The sequence below is a fragment of the Hevea brasiliensis genome, chromosome 6 (assembly GCF_030052815.1).
Source record: "Hevea brasiliensis isolate MT/VB/25A 57/8 chromosome 6, ASM3005281v1, whole genome shotgun sequence".
Taxonomy (NCBI): domain Eukaryota; kingdom Viridiplantae; phylum Streptophyta; class Magnoliopsida; order Malpighiales; family Euphorbiaceae; genus Hevea; species Hevea brasiliensis.
This window is the reverse complement of record NC_079498.1, coordinates 16,395,570-16,415,765: the sequence shown is the minus strand read 5'-3', so window position 1 is coordinate 16,415,765 and position 20,196 is coordinate 16,395,570. Positions and strand designations below refer to the sequence as shown.

Sequence of the window (20,196 nt, the reverse complement as noted above, 5' to 3'; positions counted from 1 at the left end):
CCAAGATTGAAATTAACCAATGTCCTCCACATACCTGAATTCAAGTATAACCTATTGTCTGTGAGTAAACTCACTTCAACCTCCAACATATCTGTTACCTTTCATCCTAACCTTTGTGTTTTGCAGGACCTCTCGACTAAAGAAGTAATCGCAATTGGGAAGATGCAGGGAGGACTATACAGGTTGGATAGTGATTCATTCAATTCAAAGTTGTTGTATAACCCTTCTATTCATACCATTGCTTGTAATAACATAGCTTGTAATACTCTTTGTACTTCATCTTTTCAATCAAATAAAGGAGATCTTACTAAATATCCCATTTGGCATTATAGATTAGGCCATATTTCACAAGAAGTCATGAAGCATATACCACATTTAGAATCAAAATCACAAATTGATACTTGTGATATTTGTCACCTTTCAAAGCAACAGCGTATCTCATTTCCCATTAGTTAGTCACATGCTGCTTTTCCATTTCAACTCATACATGTTGATCTTTGGGGGCCATATAGAGTACCATCTATGACAGGAGTCAATTATATGCTCACTATAGTTGCTGATAACACTAGGACAACCTGGACTTTTCTTCTTCATGATAAAACCCAAACTTACCAAACCTTGTTCACTTTTCTTAACATGATCCAAACCAAATACAATGCCAAAGTTCACACCATCCGTAGTGATAATGGTACCGAATTTATTAATTCCAATTGTCAAGTTCTCTTTCAATCTAGAGGAATTTCTCACCAAAAATCTTGTGCATATTCCCCTTAACAAAATGGCATAGTTGAACGTAAACACAAATATCTTTTACAAATAGCCCGTGCCCTTATGTTTCAGTCCAAATTACCAAAAATGTTTTGGGGAGAGTCATTACTCACAGCCACTTACATCATAAATAGGATCCCTTCCAAAATTCTTGCTTGGAAAACACCTTATGAGCTTCTAAATGGCAAACTACCCGACTATAATACTATGCGAACATTTGGTTATCTTTGTTATGCAACCAATATTTCTCCCCATAAAACCAAATTCGACCAAAGAGCATATCGTTGTGTCTTTCTTGGTTACCCATTGGGTTACAAAGCTTACAAGCTATACAACTTAGACACCAAGTCCATTTGCATTTCCCGAGATTTTATATTCAAAGAGCATATTTTCCCTTATCATACCATGTTAGGAACATCTTGTGACATATCATTACCCAAACCCATTTCTGATCACATTACACCACAAGATACTCAGCCAATTTCATCACATTCACAGCCCATAGATTCACCAAGCCCACCTAACAATTCAAATCATTCTCCTGACCTTACACAAATTAATTCTCCAATCCAATTATCTTTAAGAAAGAGCACACGGCCCACTATCAAACCATCTTGGTTACGTGACTTCGTTGCTTCAATCCAACCTATAAATACTCTCACATCTACTGATTCGGTTACAACTACAGTCGATGAGAACCTCGCAAATTATAAAGGTACATTCTCTCCACCTTTTACCATTCATAATTCTATTTTTGCTCCTGACTTTCTTCAATTTACTGCAAATGTGTCAAATATCTCTGAGCCTACTTCTTATTTCAAAGCTAAAGATGATCCAAATTGGGTCAGTGCTATGAACAAAGAGCTTAATGCATTGGAAGCAAATCAGACATGGGAACTTACAGAATTGCCTTCTCACAAGAAAGCTATTGACTCCAAATGGGTCTATCGTGTGAAATATAATCCGGATGGTACTGTTGAGCGCTACAAGGCTAGACTTGTAGCAAAGGGATACAATCAACTTCTGGGCATTGATTATACGCATTTTTTCTCCTGGCTAAAACCGCATCGCTCGGGTTTTCCTAGCAATTGCTGTAGCTCGAGCTTGGGCCATTCACCAGCTTGATATCAATAATGCATACCTACATGGTTATATTGATGAAGAACTCTACATGAAACCTCCAGAAGGTTATACTCGTGCCAAGCCTGCTCAAGTTTGTTGTTTGGTTAAATCCTTGTATGGATTAAAACAGGCTAGACGCCAATGGAATAAGGAACTCACATCAAAATTGCATCAATATGGTTTTACACAATCAGCACATGATAATTGTCTCTTTGTCAAAGGCTCTAATGTTAATTTTCTTGCTTTGCTTGTCCACGTTGACGATATTCTCATAACAGGTGCAAATGAAGCTGAAATCCTTCGAGTCAAACAATTTCTTCATCAAACATTCACTATAAAAGACATGGGTTATGCCAGATATTTCTTGGGTGTTGAATTAGCACGATCATCTTCCGGACTTTTTCTTAACCAACGCAAATATACACTGGATATCTTAAAGGATGCAGGGATTCTTGATGCCAAAACCACTGACTATCCTATGTCCAAAGGGCTCAAGCTTGATACTGAAACTGGCACCTTGCTCTCGAATCCTGAACGTTATCGACGAGTGATAGGGCGGTTACTATATCTTAGTCTTACACGCCCATATATTACCTATGCTGTACAACGTTTAAGCCAATTCATTCAAAGTCCCCGACAGCCACACTGGGATGCTATCCTTCATTTGCTTCGATACTTGAAGGGGACCCCAACCAAAGGATTATTCTTTCCTACACATAACTCACTTCAGTTAAAAGCATTCTTTGATGCTGACTGGGCAAGTTGTCCTATGACCCGAAAATCTCTAACTGGCTACTGTATATTTCTTGGCTCATCTTTAATTTCATGGAAGTCAAAAAAGCAAACTACCATTAGTCGATCTTCACAAGAGAATCACGGAGCATGGCATCAATCGTTTGTGAATTGCGAGTCGCCTTACGTACTCAAGGATTTTCAACTTTCCCTTTCTTTGCCGATTCCTTTGTATTGTGATAACAAGGCAGCGATCCATATTTATGAGAATCTTGTTTTTCACGAAAGGACCAAACACTTGGATATTGATTGTCACATAGTTCGCCAACAGGTCCTCAATGGCTTTATTCAAACAACACATCTGTCAGCCAAACATCAGCTTGCTGATTTCTTCACAAAGCCATTAACTTCACACCTTTTTCATTTCTTCCGTTCCAAGATGGGATTGGTTAACTTAAACCCATCTCCATCTTGAGGCGGGGATGAAGAATATAAGTTATCCAGAAAAGTTATAGAAACAGAGTAGAACAGAGGAGGCGGGAGATTTATTTTACAAGCTGGTTAGTTAGCTAAAGTTTGTTAAAACTATTAGGCTGAGTTGTCTTTTATTGATTGGACATGCGCTAAAAGCTAAATGTGTATATATAGATGTAAACAGCAATTAATAACACAATTTCAGTTTTCCATATTTTCTTTTTTCAAGGGTTTTTTTCTCAATTATCTTTGCAAATTTTTTTTTTTTAAAAATACCATAACTTAGTAGATGATAATCATAATTCTTATATATAATATAATAATTATAATAAAACTCTAATCATTTTATCTCTTTATGCTTTCTTTTCAAAAAAAAAAATGAATGCAATTTATTAGGCAATCAATTTCAATTAGCTTTTAATTTTATAATATTAGCATGAATTTTTGAATTTTTTTATTATTGTTATTTAATAATTAATAAGTTAAAACAAGTCAATCTAAGGAAGTCGATTTTCATAAAAAAAAATTAATTTTTTATTTCATGTATTACAAAATTTATTTATTTTTATTCTATAATATTATAAAGGTGTATAGTTCTGGTTCAGTTTGAAGCTTGCCTAGGAATCAGAATCAAAATCAAAATATCTACGATTTTGATTTGATTATTTACTGTTTCAATTCTGATTCGATACGATTCTTTATTCTTTAATTTCAGTTCGGTTCGGTACGGTTTTGGTTAGATTTTTTATTTTTAAAATAATTTTATATAATTATTTATTTAAAAAATCATATTTGAATTAACATTTAAGTTTTGAATTGAATTATTATACATAATATATTATATAATATAATTTTTAGCTCTTTTTATTAAATCATTTAATTCTTGACTATAAAATGCATAAATAATTTATGGTTAAGTATATTATATAATATAATAGTATAAATATATCATATAATATATATTTTTAATTATTTATTAATTATGCAATATTTAATTATAAGATACAAATATGATTATAAATTTACATATATATAATATAGTAGTACATTTATAATTAAGAATTATAAAGTAATTTAATGTATTTATGATTAAAATTATTAAAAAAATATAAAAAATATATAATATAATATTAGATGGTACTTACTTTTTATTTATTTATATATATATATATATATATATATATATATATATATATATATAATCATGAAAAATATATGTATAAATTTAATTTCGATTTGATACAATTATGATTTGATTCTTAGTAAAAAATTAAAATCAAATCAAAATATCAAAATAACTTTAATTCAATACAATTTCATTGATTCAATGTGATTTTTTATTCCGTTCGAGAACACGAAAATCGTGCACTACCTTATAATATCATGTGATTTTATTGTTAATGGGAAGGTGGAGTATTTATAGCTAGCCTATCTTTAATATGTACTTAGAATTTATTCAAAGAACATGTTTAATTTTATCGTAACACAAACACTCTCACCAATTTAATACTATATAACTATAATTAAACTCTGCCACGCACTACTCACTTGTGCTTGCATGTATAACCATACACGTAATAGACTCCTAAGATTGATCATGCAATTTAATTTTTAAAAGTTCTCTTCCTTCACCTAATTCTTTTCTGCCAGATCTTTTGCCTTCCTCATCATTGATAATGCTAGCTGCTCGCTCAGGTTTTCTATTGCAAGTACATATAATTATCTACCACAGTTTGTGCGAAGAAAATAAAAATTATAATTAATTTTAACAACCAAAATCAATTATTAACAACAATCGATTTTATAATTAATTTATAATTTTAATTTTTTTAATAAAATAACTATTTATAAAATATATAGTAATTGACTTATAAATTGATTGTTAAATTAATTGCCAATTGATTTATAAATTGATTATTAAATTAGTTGTTGATAGCAATCAAAATATAGTTGATTGCTTAATAGGTTACAAAATTGATATTAGAAAAAAAAATCTAAAATCTTGGACATACAATTAGCTTAACAATTTATAAAATTTGTAACCGACTTTAATTGTTAAATCAGTTGTTAAAAGTAATCGATTAATTTTTTTATATTTTTTTAATTTTTAAAATTAATAAATTTAGAATCAAATTCTTTGTTGGTTACTATTTACAACTAAAAAATAGTTGCTAAATCAGTTACAAAATAACATCCGATTTATCACTTAGTAGCAAATTATAAATTAGCAACTAATTTTATTGCAACCAACTAAATCATTTACAAAATTGATTTCTAAAACAATTAACAATCGATTTTAAAATATTACCAATCAAGTGGTGTGTATATAGTTATCATCAAAGCAAATTTGAAGTTTTAAACTTCAAAGGAAGAACTATTGAAATAAATAAATAAATAACTAACCAAAAACGCAGAAAGTTTCTGAGTTGAAGCTTGAAAATAAAATATATACTAAAATAAAATAAAGTAAAATATTTTTATTCTACATTAATAACAAATTTGATATATACTAAATTAAAGTTTGAGTGGAATTCAATTTTAACTACCCATATTTTTCCTCTTTACACGATTTTTTTTTTTAAAAATAAATTTTAGAAAAAAAATTAAATTTTAGCCAAAAATTAGCCCAAAACTAATTTCCTAGATGCCATTCTATTCAACCTTATAGAAAAATCTACAATATATATTTTTTTTTACTTTTCAAAATAAAAAAAAAATATGATGAATAGATTTTAACATATGCCTTACACGTTTAAATAAGTTACATTTCTTCAATTTTTAGCTTAACTAGGTTTTTATGGTGTTAGAGTTTTAAGCTATTATAGACTTGTAACAGGAAAAAAACTGTTTTTAATTCTTAGTTTAATTATGTTTTTTATGGTTTTAAAATTTTATGTAATTATAAATAATATTAAAATATAAGAGTATTCTTAGCAATTTCATTATTCCCCCTTCAAACTTACTTTTATATATATATATATATATATATATATATATATATATATATATATATATAAAATTAAAATAATATTTAATATTATAAGTTTGTAAATATTTAGAAAAACAAATAATTTAGTGGAGATGAAATTCGGTATTTAAGGTTTTTTTATTAATTTTATTATAATAAATTAAATAATTTTTAATAAATTAATAATACTTGTAAAGTTATTACTTTATTAAAAAATATAATAACATTCTTTATATAAATAGATTTATTATAAAATAATATTAATATTTTAATTTATATTAATTATAATAACATTAAAAATTAAATTTTGTATAGAGATTTAGTAAAGAATAAGTTGTTAAATATTATTTAGCGGCAAATTAATATAAATAAATTTCTCTTTCCATGAAAATATTGTCTCTAAATATTATTAACCATAAAAATTTTAAATTAATAATATATTATTTATCGTTAAATTAGATTATTAATGATAAATTTATATATTTATTATAATAAATATATTTTTATTAATATTATAAGAAATAATATAAATTAAGAAAGATAATTTTGAGAATTCAATGTTTCCACCTGCCACTTACATATTTATGAGAGAGAGAGAGAGAGAGAGAGAGAGAGAGAGAGAGAGAGAGAGATGTCATCCTACCAAGCCAAGTACAAAGAGACGTGAGGCGGTTGACCAAAGTTTTGGGCAATTCTCGTTGGTCTTTTCGGGGGCGGATTTGTTGTTAGACATTATTTAGTAAATCTCTCTTGTTATGAAAATGTTATCGCTGAATATCATTAGCGATAAAAATTTTAGATTAACAGCTTATTATTTATATCAATTCTTAATTAAGCCTTAAAAAAAAATTCAAAAAATATGAATCGCTATATTTTTCTTCCACCACGATTTTTTTTTTAAATCCTGAATGAAATGTGTAATGTTTCTATCATGTGCTACTCTTTCTTTCAAGTCAATTTTAGGTCTACCCTTTTTTCTTAATGTCTCTCTCTTGTTGTCTAGAGGTCTCCTATGTCTACGCTTCACATGACCAAACCACTAAAACGTGGCACTTCTTCTCCACTTCAACCCATTTTAAATTAATGACTACTAACATCCTCTTCATCCCCCATCTACTTGAAGGCCCGAGCCTAGATAACTTTCCCTATCACCACTCGCATTTTCACCGAACATTTCAATAATGCATGTATGTTTACTTTTTTACTTAACTTAAAAAAAACCCTTTGACAAAAAGTTAAAAGCTTAAAGTTTTATTAATTCCTTCTCATCTTCTCATCTATCATAATATCATCATCAAACAACATCATGCACCAAAGAATACTCTCTTGTATATGTTTCGTCAGTTCATCTAAAACTAATGTAAAAATGTAAGGAACAACTTATTATTTATATTTAAATTAAATTATTAGTGATAAAATTTATCATTATAAATATAATTTTTTTAATATTATAATAAATAATACAAATTAAGAATTATATTTTTAAGAATTTCAATGTTTCCACCTGCCACTTATATATTTAACAGAAAGAGAGAGAGAGAGATCATCCTACCAAGCCAAGTACAAGACACGTGAGCTGGTTGACCTGAGTTTTGGGAAATTCCCGTTGGTCTTTTCGTGGGCGGAATTCCTACCTAACTTTGTCAATGGTAAGAAAAATTAATTATAATAAAAAATTATATCGAATAATTATATATATATATATATATATATATATATTGTCATTAACAAAAGGAATATTAATATTGTGAGATTTTGATTGATAAAATTACACCTAATTTTAAAGATTGAAATGTATAATTCAAAATTAATATGTTTATATATAATTGTAAATTAACGTAAATACTTAATTTTTTTTTATCTCATTGCAACATATATTTTTCATAGAATAAAATATGATTTTTTTTTAAAATTTCTAATTAGTTGATTGTATGAACCCGATAGCAACTAAGAAGTTTCTCAATTCCATGGTTGGTGGCCAAACATGGATCGGTGTCTGATTTTGGCCCTTGAACGGCTTTGTATTTGTCCTGTCGTCCTCAGGTCTGAAGTCTGAACTCTTTAACTAATCATAATTAAGTTCGGCGTCAATATAAAGACTGCCAGTCTAATCAAGATTTAATTTATTAATTCCACAAGTTTTTGGTTATTAATTCTTTCGTGCCATGCCAATTACAAGCTAATGGGGCTCGTTTAAAATTCTGGTTTGGAAACAATAAAAAAAAATAAAAAATCTGGTTGGCAGGCTCCATTATGAAAATGTTGATTTAAAGTTTTTTTAATATATTATTTTATTTTTAAAAATTTTTAAAATTAAAATATATTAAATTGAAATTAAAATTAAAATTAAAATTAAAATTTAAAACTATTTTGAAATAATAATTTTTTGCTCCAAGTTCAGTGGAAAAGAGGTTGACTGTGACAATCATGGAAGTAAATCTCCCAACTCTTCATTATTCTGTGTTTTTCCTTTTCTTTGCCTAGTGCTCGGCCTCGTCTTTGTTACTTGTTTTTTTCATTTTTAAATTAATCCTTAAATCATCTTTATCTTATTGAAATATTTAAAAAATTAAGGTTTAAATTTTTATTAGTTTAAAAAATGAGGCAGATAAATTTAAATCTCTAATCTTTTATATTATTAAAATAAATTATAAATAAGATTATTCTGTAATCACTGAGTTCTACAGTACAAGAGTTAGATAATTGGCAAATAACCGATGAGAAAAGTCATATCTTACTTAGATTTTAAATTCAAATTTTTTTTTGAAAGAGTTATATATATATATTCTCCGAAAAATCTACAAAATCAACAACCCCAGTTTCCAATACTCAAAATTTAATCAACAATAATTACAAAACAACCAAATTGAGTTCATTGAGGCTATTAAAGCTCAGCTAAGAAGGCTAGAAGCCTCTATGTCTACACATACAACACCTGTAACGCCTGATGATCCTCAAGATAGTAGTACATTAGAACAGGACTTAAGGCAATAGGATATAGAGCAACAAAACCCTCAAGAAACTCTAGAATTAGAAAAAAATAGAACCTCTTCCAAAAACAACCTCAGGATTACAAGTGGACAATAAGTTCAGCCATTCTGAACCCAATGACAGTTGTAAACCTTTACAAAAAGAAGAACCGGTCATTCAAAATGATTCTTCTTCAAACTCCAAGCAGAAGTCCGAGAACAATATGCCTTTACAAAAAGATGAATTAGTTACTAGTGTGTGTCGTTGGTATCAGAGCCTAGGGGGGAAGGAGTGTTACTGTGGATAGTGTTCATATTTGAGGAATTTTTGAGGGTTGATCGATGATCTTGAGGTGAATATCGCAATGCTGGGTATTCTTTAGGTTGTCAATAGACCTGGGTAGTAAGTCCCGTTTTGAGGCCGTGTGAAAGGCGAGTTAGGGCAGTGAATCATTTGGTGTTAGCCATTTAACTCAGAAAATCAGCCTAAGAAACTTTTTTAAATATGAATCCTATTTTCTGTAGGACTGTTTCTTCCTCAAACTCTTCTACCTCATCCTCCGAGTCAAGAAAGATAGTTAATAATTAAGAGATTATAATCGAAGATTTTGAAAAATCGATAGATAATTGGAAAATTTCAATAGTACAAAAAGATCAGATTTATCAGACTTCAAAACTAAATTTTTTCAAAATTGATTTCACCATCAAAACTGAAGAAAGATATCTTCAGATTTCAAAACTTTTTGAGACTATTTCTCTTTTGTCTCAAAAATCTTTACAAAAACATAGGGATAAACAATAAAAATACATTCACATAGGTTTAGTTCAAGTAGGAATTAAGCCTCTTACAAAAGAAAGATTGAACACCTCGATCCTAGTAGTTCTTAGAGACACTAGGTTTATAAACTTTCAGGATTCGTTGCTTAGTTCAATAGAATCTAGTTTATATAGTGGACCAATCTCTTTCGATTGCTATCCAAACTTTACTGTTTCTTTAAACGACAGTAACATTACAAAATCTCTTGCTTTACAAATCAAAACACATAACTACAAAATGATAGATGGGTTTATCCCTCTTGCATTAATTTACAAAATACATTACAAAGCCATGATTTCTGCTTTCGCGACAAAGCATAAGTTTCAAAGCAAAAACGGAGGAACATTGCTTTTATAAACTGATCTTACAAAATCCAACACTGTAATTCCTAGATCTATCCAATGGAAAGACATAACTTTGCCAGAAGAATTGGTCTTAGAAGGTGCAATCCAACAAGAATCTTCAAAAATAGTTGAACCAAATATTCAATTAAGGCATATAACCCAGTACGAAGATGGAAGAGTTAGCCTTAGCTTTAATAGAATCTTTAGGACCTCAGATGATTCTTCAACATTTAGTACAATCGATATAGGAAGAATTTCTCAATTACCCTCTATCATAAACTTGCCTGTTACAAAACCAAATTTCATTCCAAAAATCTAGCTTAGGTATTCTACTTCAAACTTACTTAGTTCCTCTAGGTTTTCTATATTAGAAACACCTAGTTTCACTTTACAAAATGTAAATTACTCTATAAATGTTCTTCATCCAGTTTATACAAATTTACAAAATGAATATGTTGAAACCCAACCAGAATCAGAACCAACTACTCCTACTTTTTCGGCCATTACAGAAAATGTTGCAAATGAACTTAATGTGCTTAAAAAAGAATTTGAAGTTGATAGAAAATATTTACATAATGATTTTTATGCTTCTCACAACCATAAGAAGAAACTATGGTTTTTCCAAAATTTCATGGAACAAAGAAAAGAAATTCAAGAAAAGTTTTATGAATCTGATGGACTAATTCTAGTGAAAAAATACAAAATCTGCCTAACCTCTACAAAATTACAAATATTTCTGTTTACATGATTATGACTGGTTATACTGCCTACTCTGTATATATATGTATATATATTATGACAGACTAGCTCTGTCACCTATTGAATATATCTATATTTCATTTTCATATATTTAATTTCATTTCTATTTATGTCTGTTCTTTCTTTTACTTTTGTTTATTTCTTTGATTATTTATTTATTTTTAAGATTTAGAGAGTAGTTTCTTTGCTATTAGCGAATCCCCCTCTCGGTTAATGGGTGTCGTTGGTATCAGAGCCACGAGTAGCACCCACGGACCGAGAGGGAGAATCGCTAATAGCAAAGAAACTACTCTCTAAATCTTAAAATATAAATAAATAATCAAAGAAATAAACAAAAGTAAAAGAAAGAACAGAAGTAAACATAAATGAATTTAAATATCTGAAAATAATATATACATATATTTAATAGGCGGCAGAACCAGTCCGTTATATATATATATATATATATATATATATTTATTTATTTATTTATTTATGCAGATACAGAGTAAGCGGTATAACCAGCCATAATCATGCTAAATAAATATTTGTAATTTTGTAAAGAGATTTCAAAGAACTTACTTTGAAAATTTATAAATTTTTGAAAGTTTTGTACAAAGGGTTTGAAGATGTAATTCCTGATAGGTATTGCAAGGGTTGCTTAGCATATGAGCCTCCTAATATCTACTATAAAGAAATTAGAAAGGTTTTGTAGAGAGGTAGAGGTTAGGTAGGATGGGTGATCTTCTTGGTAGAGGATGACCTTCTTGCTCCTTTGTCGGCTCTGGTTTTGTAAGAGAACTTGTTTTGGAAAGATGAAGGATGGAGAATTTATAAGATGCCAAGCTAGAAAGGTTATGTGAATGAGAGAGATGCTCCCTTGATGGAATAAGAGTCTCCTTAAATAGAAATAGCGGATGGCATGCTTTATAATTTTGAAAGGTTTTGAACAGTGTCTGCCACTTGCTTTCTTCACTTGTGAACAATGATTCTTATCTCCTTCACATGTGAACAGTAAAAGTGAACAGTACAAAAGGTGACAGGTGAACAGTATCCTATCTGGTTTTGAAAAGTAAAGTAAAACAAAAGAATAGTACAAAAGTAGAAAATTAAACAAAAGAGAAAGAAGTAAAAGTAAAGGAATGAAGAAGGAAATGGATAGTTTTACCGCCATAAATTTCTTTTGTCAGTCTTTTTTTTTTTTAACAAAAGATTTTGTATTCGTGAAGGGATACCACAGTCGTCTTCGTTATCTTCTCCTAAATCAATTATGGGTTTTGAATCCAAACTTGCTGTGGAGGTTCTATTTTGTAATAGTTATTCCATTATTGCAAAATATTCTTCATCATTTTTGGCTTCTGCAAATCTTGCCATAGCATGTGATCTCTGGGCCAAAAATAATTGATTTGAAAAGTTTTGGACTGGAGTTGGTGGTAAAAGGTTTTTTTTCCCTTAAGCCAATTTTTTATACCTTGATTTGTAATTGTTTTTGGGACATTTAGTGAGTCCCACCACTTAACCTTGAACCTTCTGGTGATGGAGTTCAAATTATCTTGGATTTAATACTCAAAGAACCAGATCAGGACCCAAAGCAAAAAGAATTTTGAACAAAACAAGAGAAGAGGTGGGTACCTTTTCTCTTTAGGTGAGGGTTTATAATGGGTTTTGAAAACGTTTAGGCTTTTTGTAATTTCTGGTGTAAGAATTTTAGGTAATGCACCAAAATACTTCCACCATTGAGAAAATCAAGAAGGGGTTTTGGAAGGATCAAATGAGTTTTAGAAATTGAACAGTTAAGAATGACTATTCTTATGGTTTTGTATAAAAAAGGTATTGTACCATGCCTGTTGATAATCCCAATGATTGAAATATTGGCAATAGTCTATCTTATTTTGGAATGTTAAAGGGAAGATTTTTGGTTTTGTAAGCTCTTGTCCCCAATCAGTGGGATTAAGGACGTTTTAGATACGGCAGGTTGAGTAGGCAGGGTCAGCATGGTTTTCTTTTAGATAAAAGTGTTTGAATTTTGCTGAACTAGTGTACTCAAGAATTGCCTAGTAATAAGCTTGGGTTTTGGTGAGATCCCATGGTTTGTAATACCATCCTTTCAGAAAGGCTTTTGAAATTATTATAGAGGCATCGTTATGTCAAAACTCATTTTCAAACTCATCCTCTAAAATCAAAACATTTTGAAAATGAGTTTTTTAAAATCCAATCTGAAGACTTCTTTTTTAATTTTGTTTGTGACAAAATTATTTGAGAAAAATTCAGTTGGGAAGCACTGTTTTGAAAATCAATTTGTAAAATCTCATTAGCTTGAGAAATGTTTTGAGAAAGTGGTTTTTGAGAGGAAGACTCTCCTTTCTCATAGGTTTTGGAAATGAGTTTTGTAGAGTTACCTTTCTTGGCCTGAATGGCCTGAGTGATATTTTGTAAGGCCTGAAGTACTTCAAGAGAGTTGTATAGTGATTCTATCCATTTTTAGATTTAACTGTCAGTCTCTGGAGCCTGAGACTCGATGAGTTTTGTATGATCTTCTTCTTCTTCAGTTATATCTGCCCAGGTTTGAATAGGCTTTGCTGAAGAGATTACTGGTTTTATAGGATTTTGTTTTATAGGAGCTGGGGTTTCAGCTTTGTTTTTGGATTTTCTAGGCATTATAGCCTGTTTTGAAGAAACTATCTTGTCAGAAAGTCTGGAATGGAATTTGTATCTCCTTTTATAAATTTAATTTCAAAATAAAAAAATGCTTAAAATTGCTTGCCATTGTGCAAAGATTTGTTTTACTACAAGATTTTAAACATCTTTTTGCAATACTTCCTTAGCAGATTTGCAATCAATTCTAAGTAAAATTTTTTGATTTAATAAATCACTTTGAAATTTTTGTATGCACATGCCAATTGCAAGAATCTCTTTTTTAATAGTAGAGTACTTCTTTTGACAATCATTCCAATGTGCAGAATGAATTAAACTATTTGCTCCCTCCCATTTTGGATTTGTTTTAAAATTCCACCATAACCTAACTCTGAGGCATCAGTTTTGACTACCTTAGGGGCTAACAGGTTTGCTAGATGTAAACAAGGAATGGTTCGGACTTGCTGTTTAATATGACGAATCACTTTAGTATGATGATTTGTCCATAGAACAAGGTTTTTCCTCAACCTATCATGCAAGGGTTTTGCTAGACAGTTAATGTTTGGACAAAAATCTAAGGCATAATTCAAGCTACCTAGAAATCTTTGTAGCTGAGTTTTGTCTAAGATTTTATCGGGAAATTTGTTTGCAAATTCTAAGCTTCTTTCTATTGGAGTAATGGTTCCCTGGGAAATGTAATGACCTAGAAACCTTACCCTGGTTTGGAAGAGAGAAATTTTTTATTTTGAAACAGTTAGACCATTTTGTTTTGTAACAAAGAAGAATGTTCTTCAGTGTTTAAAATGTTGTTCAATTGATTCTGAAAACTCAAGAACATCATCTATATAAACTATACAAAATTTTGAATATGGATTAAAAATTTCATTCATAATCCTTTGAAATTCTGATGGAGCATTTTTCAAACTAAAAGGCATGACTTTCCATTTATATTGTCCAAAGGGAACTGTGAATGCAGTTTTGTATCTGTCTTTTAGATCAATTTGTATTTGTCAAAATCCTAATTTCATATCAAATTTGGAAATACAAATGCAGAGTGTAATTTTTGTAAAAGATCTTTCTTGTTTGGAATTGGATACCTAATCTATTTTAAAACTTTATTCAGGGGTTTGTAATTAATTACTAACCTAGGTGTGCCTCTTTCTATTTCTGAATTTTTATTCACATAGAAAGCTGCACAACTCCAATGAGACCTAGATTCTGTAATTAAACATTTTTTCTTCAAATCCATAATTTCTGAATGATAGTGTTGTTCTAGTTCAACATTCATTTGGATGGGTCTAGCTTTTGTAGGTATTTGTTTTTCATCGAAATTGCTTTTATATGGCAAATCTACCATATGTTGTTTTCGATTCCAAAAAGCATTTGGTAAATCAGAACAAATTTCTTTTTCAATTTGGGTTTTGAAATCAGAAATTTTTTTCTTTTATCAAATCATTTTGTAATTGATTTTCAATCCTTTTTAAAGAAACATCTTGCTATAAATACTGCAAGTGTTGCTGTTTTCTTTTTATCAAAATATTAATCTCATTATCATAAATGGAGCAAGCCTTTATGATATTGAGATTCCTTATTTTTGGCTTTTCAATAAAAGGGAAAACAAGAGTTTGTTTTTTAGTTTTGAAAGAGATGTTATCATAGTTAACCTGATAGGGAGTAATCAAACTAATGAAAGGAGTCCCTAAGATTACACTATGATGGATATTCTGGACAAGGACAAATGAAGTTTTTAAAAGAAAATTACCATTAGCTATGGAAGCTTCTGTCTTATAGCTAATAGTCATTTTTGAATTATTTGCCACTGAAAGTTTTTTAGTGGTTTTTTCATGAAACCTTTTTGGAACAATTCCTTCTTTGATACAGTTCAAATCGGCTCTTGTATCAAAAAGGGCAATTGTGTTGATTTGGAAATCTTCTGAAAAAATAATGGTAATTTGTATTAAATATTTTCTGGAAGTAATCTGTTTGAGGACAAAGAGAAATTGTTTTGGAACATGTTCTGAATTCTTAGGGTGTTGTAGTTCCAAATTGTCTTCCTTACCTTCAGATTTTTCTTGTGGGGGTTTTGAAAGCAAAAGCTGAATTGCTTTTGAGTCCTGTGCCTGTTTTTGTTTAAGTTGTTTAAGCTTAATCTTAATGGTTTTTATTTCTTCTTGGAGGCTTTGGATTGAAATTATGGATTGTTTTGAAATCTTCTTTTTACCTAATATGCCTGTAAGGTCATATGTGTTTTTACCAATAGAAGGCAGAATAGAAGGGTTTTGTACTAGTTTTTCTTTAAAAGATTTGAAGATTTTATCTAAAAATTCTTTTTAGACTTCAGGGTTTTCTACATGTTTTAAAATATCTAAGATGAATTCTTGATTTTTTGAAAGCATGTTGACCTTTTTGTGTTTTCTTCAGATTCCATTTTAGAGTCTGAACTGGATAGAGATGAACTAGTAACTAATTCATCTTTTTGTAAAGGCATATTGTTCTCGGACTTTTACTTCGAGTTTGAAGAAGAATCATTTTGAATGATTGGTTCTTCTTTTTGTAAAGGTTTACAATTGTCATTGGGCTCAGAATGGCTGAACTTACTGTCCACTTATAATCCTGAGGTTGTTTTTGGAAGAGGTTTTATTTTTTCTAATTCTGGAGTTTCTTGAGGGTTTTGCTGCTCTATATCCTATTGCCTTAAGTCCCGTTCTAATGTACTACTATCTTGAGGGTCATAGGCACTACAGGTGTTGTATGTGTAGACATAGAGGCTTCTAGCCTTCTTAGTTCAGCTTTAATAGCCTCAATGAACTCAGTTTGGTTGTTTTGTAACTGTTGTTGATTAAATTTTGAAATCTGAGAAGTATTGAAAACTAGGGTTGTTGATTTTGTAAATTTTTTGGACTTTTTGGAGGTTTTGAAAGTTTTGGAAAATGGATATGAAATATTGTTTTCAAAAGCATACATTTCAAACCAATCAAAAAATAAAATATGAACTTTATACTAATGCGCAAATTCATAAAACTTTTCTTGAATTTCTTTTCTTCTTTCCATGAAATTTTTGAAAAACCATAGTTTCTTTTTATGGTTGTGAGGAGCATAAACATCATCATCTAAATATTTTCTATCAGCTTCAACTTCTTTTTCAAGCACATTAAGTTCATTTGTAACATTTTCTGTAATAGCCAAAAAAGTAGGAGAAGTTGGTTCTGATTCTGGTTGGGTTTCAACAAATTCATATTGTAAATTTGTATAAACTAGATAAGAAACATTTATAGAGTAATTACATTTTGTAAAGTGGAACTAGGTGTTTCTAATGTAGAAAACCTAGAGGAACTAGGTAAGTCTGAAGTAGAATACCTAGACTGGATTTTTTGAATGAAATTTGGTTTTGTAACAGGCAGATTTATGACAGAGGGTAATTGAGAAATTCTTCCTATGTCGATTGTACTAGATGTTGAAGAATCATCTGAGGTCCTAAAGCTTCTATTAAAGCTAAGGCTAACTCTTCCATCTTCGTACTGGGTTATATGCCTTAATTGAATATTTGGTTCAACTATTTTTGAAGATTCTAGTTGGATGACACCTTCTAAGACCCATTCTTCTGGCAGAGTTATGTCTTTCCATTGGATAGATCTATGAATTACAGTATTGGATTTTGTAAAATCAGTTTGTAAAAGCAATGTTTCTCCTTTTTTGCTTTGAAACTTATGTTTTGTAGTGAAAGCAGAAATCATGGCTTTGTAATGTATTTTGTAAATTAATGCAAGAGGGATAGACCCATCTATCATCTTGTAGTTATGTGTTTTGATTTGTAAAGCAAGAGATTTTGTAATGTTACTGTCATTTAAAGAAACAGTAAAGTTTGGATAGCAATCGAAAGAGATTGGTCCACTACACAAACTAAATTCTATTGAACTAAGCAACGAATCCTAAAAGTTTATGAACCTAGTGTCTTTAAGAACTGCTAGGATCGAAGTGTTCAATGTAGCGATTAGGCTCCAACCACTAGAGGAATTGTCCACTTTGGCCATAAGCCTCACGGTTTTGTCCCATAAGTGGAATGGAGAACTTTTCAGGAGGTTACCCATCCTAGGATTTCTCTCAAGCGAGCACGCTTAACCCTGAAGTTCTTCCAACTCTCCAGGCCATTCCACCAAAAGGCGTCTCTAATGATTAGTTCCCCCATTTTATATATCATTACTTTTTGAACCCAAGACCATCTCCGTGCTTTACCAATAACACCATTGAAAAACCACCATGAAAGCTTGAATCCAAGCTTGATTTCCAACCACTAAAACCTACTTTGACCCCAAATTAATCCATTAGAACTTGATAAACTCACTTAAGAAGGGGATTGGGCAAGAAAGAAAGAAGAAACAAGGAGGGAAATTGAAGAGTTGAACATCAAAGAAAGGTTAGTGGTTTGAATTGAAAATTTATGCTTAATACTTATGTTTTTAGTGTAAGTAGGTTAGATCTTAACTTAAAATCAAAAGAAAACAATTGTTGAGGGACCAAAAAGGAAATTTTAGCCAGCTTAGGTTAGGGTTTGAAATGAATGATTTTGATGTGTTTGACTGGTTGTTTAGGTTAAATGAAGTATGTAGACATTAGATGTACACTTTGATGGCATTGAATTACAAAAATGTGTAACTAGGGTTTTTAGCATTTTCAAAAATTGGAGAAAAAGTTGAAAATTAGTCAATTGATGCAAATGACCTTACTTGAGTTGAGAAATGGTCAATTGTGACCATTTGTGGTGTGTGTGAATTGTTAGAACCAAGTTTCAATTCGGATTAGTTAGGGTCAGTATGCAGACAGCTTGACCTAGGTCCCTTTCAGGGACCAAAACTAGAAATTTACCGAGCCAATTGATGTGAGGTCAATTGGGAATGAAACTAGACACAAAATGGACCATTTTTCATTCAGGAATCATGCCCAGAAAATGACCATAACTTAGAGAACAATTAGGCCAAATTTGGAGTTGGGCACATTGCCCTGTACAAAAATGACCAAATGAACAGTAGTTACTTAGATGATCATAACTTGGTCTAAGAAGGTCCAAATAACCTGAATCTTATTCCAATAGAAGCTGAGACATAGCCCTACAACTTTCATGATGAAAAAAAATCCAAATTTGAAACATAACCCATCCAAAAGCCGCATTAGCACACCCCCAACTGCTAGTATTCGGACACGCAAATTTAGCACACCCAACTAGTATATCGGAAAAATGCGGTAACACTAAATCCATCCAGCATTAGAAAAATAAGCATAACTTGGGCTACAAAACTCCAAATGGAGTGATTCAAAAAGAGAATTAAAGCTAAGACAATAAGAAACAACTTTGATGAAAGACACTGAAAACAAGAGACCAAAACTGAAAAAAATTGTAATTTCTCTTAGGCGACTTAAAAATTGAATTGGAAATCAATGCTAACAAAATTGACATCCAAAATATGGTATATGGGTGCAATTAGAACTACTAAACCTATTAAGCATAGAAAAGTCAACCTTTTGACTTGAATAGTGCCATGAATAGTGCCACCATACACAAAAATATGAAAGATCCGAAATTTATAACCGTAATAGGTAGGATAAGTCTGCAAATAAATTATTGTAATTTAAGTATTAGAAATGGATACTAAAGCACTTTAAATTTATGTGTTTCAGTTAGAAATGGATCTTCGAAGGAGAAATGAAATTTTGAGTAAATTGAGTCGACAAAAGAGATTTGTGCACAACTAGTTTTAATTGAATTTGTTTTGAATATTTTACATAATTAAATGATTTTATTTTTCCTTATGCACTATGTTTATCAATTATGGGATTTATTTCAATGGTGAGTGAAATTGGTATAGCAAGCATGAGTTTAATTTTGTGAAATATTATTTCAACAATTATTGAATATTGTTTTGGGCTGGATAAATTATGTTTTGAATTGTGACGGGCAATTTGCATGAATAAAATACAAAATTTTGTTTTGGATTGTGATGAGTATAAAAAAAATTATGGAATATTGGAATTGATCTTGAATTAATATTGTGTTGTGATTTATGCTCACAAAAAGGACAAAGAAATGCATGATATGGTTTTATATCTCACTATAGATGCTTGACTAGGTTATTACCCGTCTCTATATTATTTGTTGATGAGACAATGGAGTTAGCTTTGTTTTGTTTTGAATACCATGGTATGTGCACAAGCTTAAATTCTCCTCTTATTAGAGGTTAGATCTAAGTTTTTCATTGACCATTTTGGAAGTTGCATTATTGTGGTGTGTACTGTGCACGATGATTCGACCTCCCCGACCATAGGGAGTTAGAATCCCGATTCGACCTCCCCGACCATAGAGAGTTAGAATCGCCCTGAAGATGGCCCTTTCGGATTAGTCTTGCATAGTTAGTGAGATAAAGAATGGGTTTTGATTGATAAGAAATTGTGATTTTAAATGAGATTGTGCACAAATGATTTTGTTAAAAGAATTGTTTATTTCCATGATTGCAGGAATTATTTTTATTATTCAGTTGTGATTTGACAAATTGAAATTTTAATAAAGGTTATTTTAACAAGTGACTATTATTATTGGCAATGAAAATTTTGACATTTGGAAATTGGTTAAATTTTGAG

At 30.3% G+C, this 20,196-nt stretch overlaps 1 protein-coding gene across 1 annotated transcript; it reads left to right on the top strand.

The window, feature by feature from the left end:
• Positions 1–1,939: 1,939 nt before the first annotated feature.
• On the top strand, positions 1,940–3,097 carry LOC110634371 (uncharacterized mitochondrial protein AtMg00810-like). The gene has a single exon (XM_021783342.2). It carries the CDS (start codon positions 1,940–1,942, stop codon positions 3,095–3,097), a length of 1,158 nt encoding a protein of 385 aa, XP_021639034.2.
• The last annotated feature ends 17,099 nt before the right edge of the window (positions 3,098–20,196 follow it).

Excerpts from the sequence above, each read along its gene's own strand:
- LOC110634371 (XM_021783342.2), top strand. The coding sequence starts at position 1,940 with ATGAAACCTCCAGAAGGTTATACTCGTGCCAAGCCTGCTCAAGTTTGT.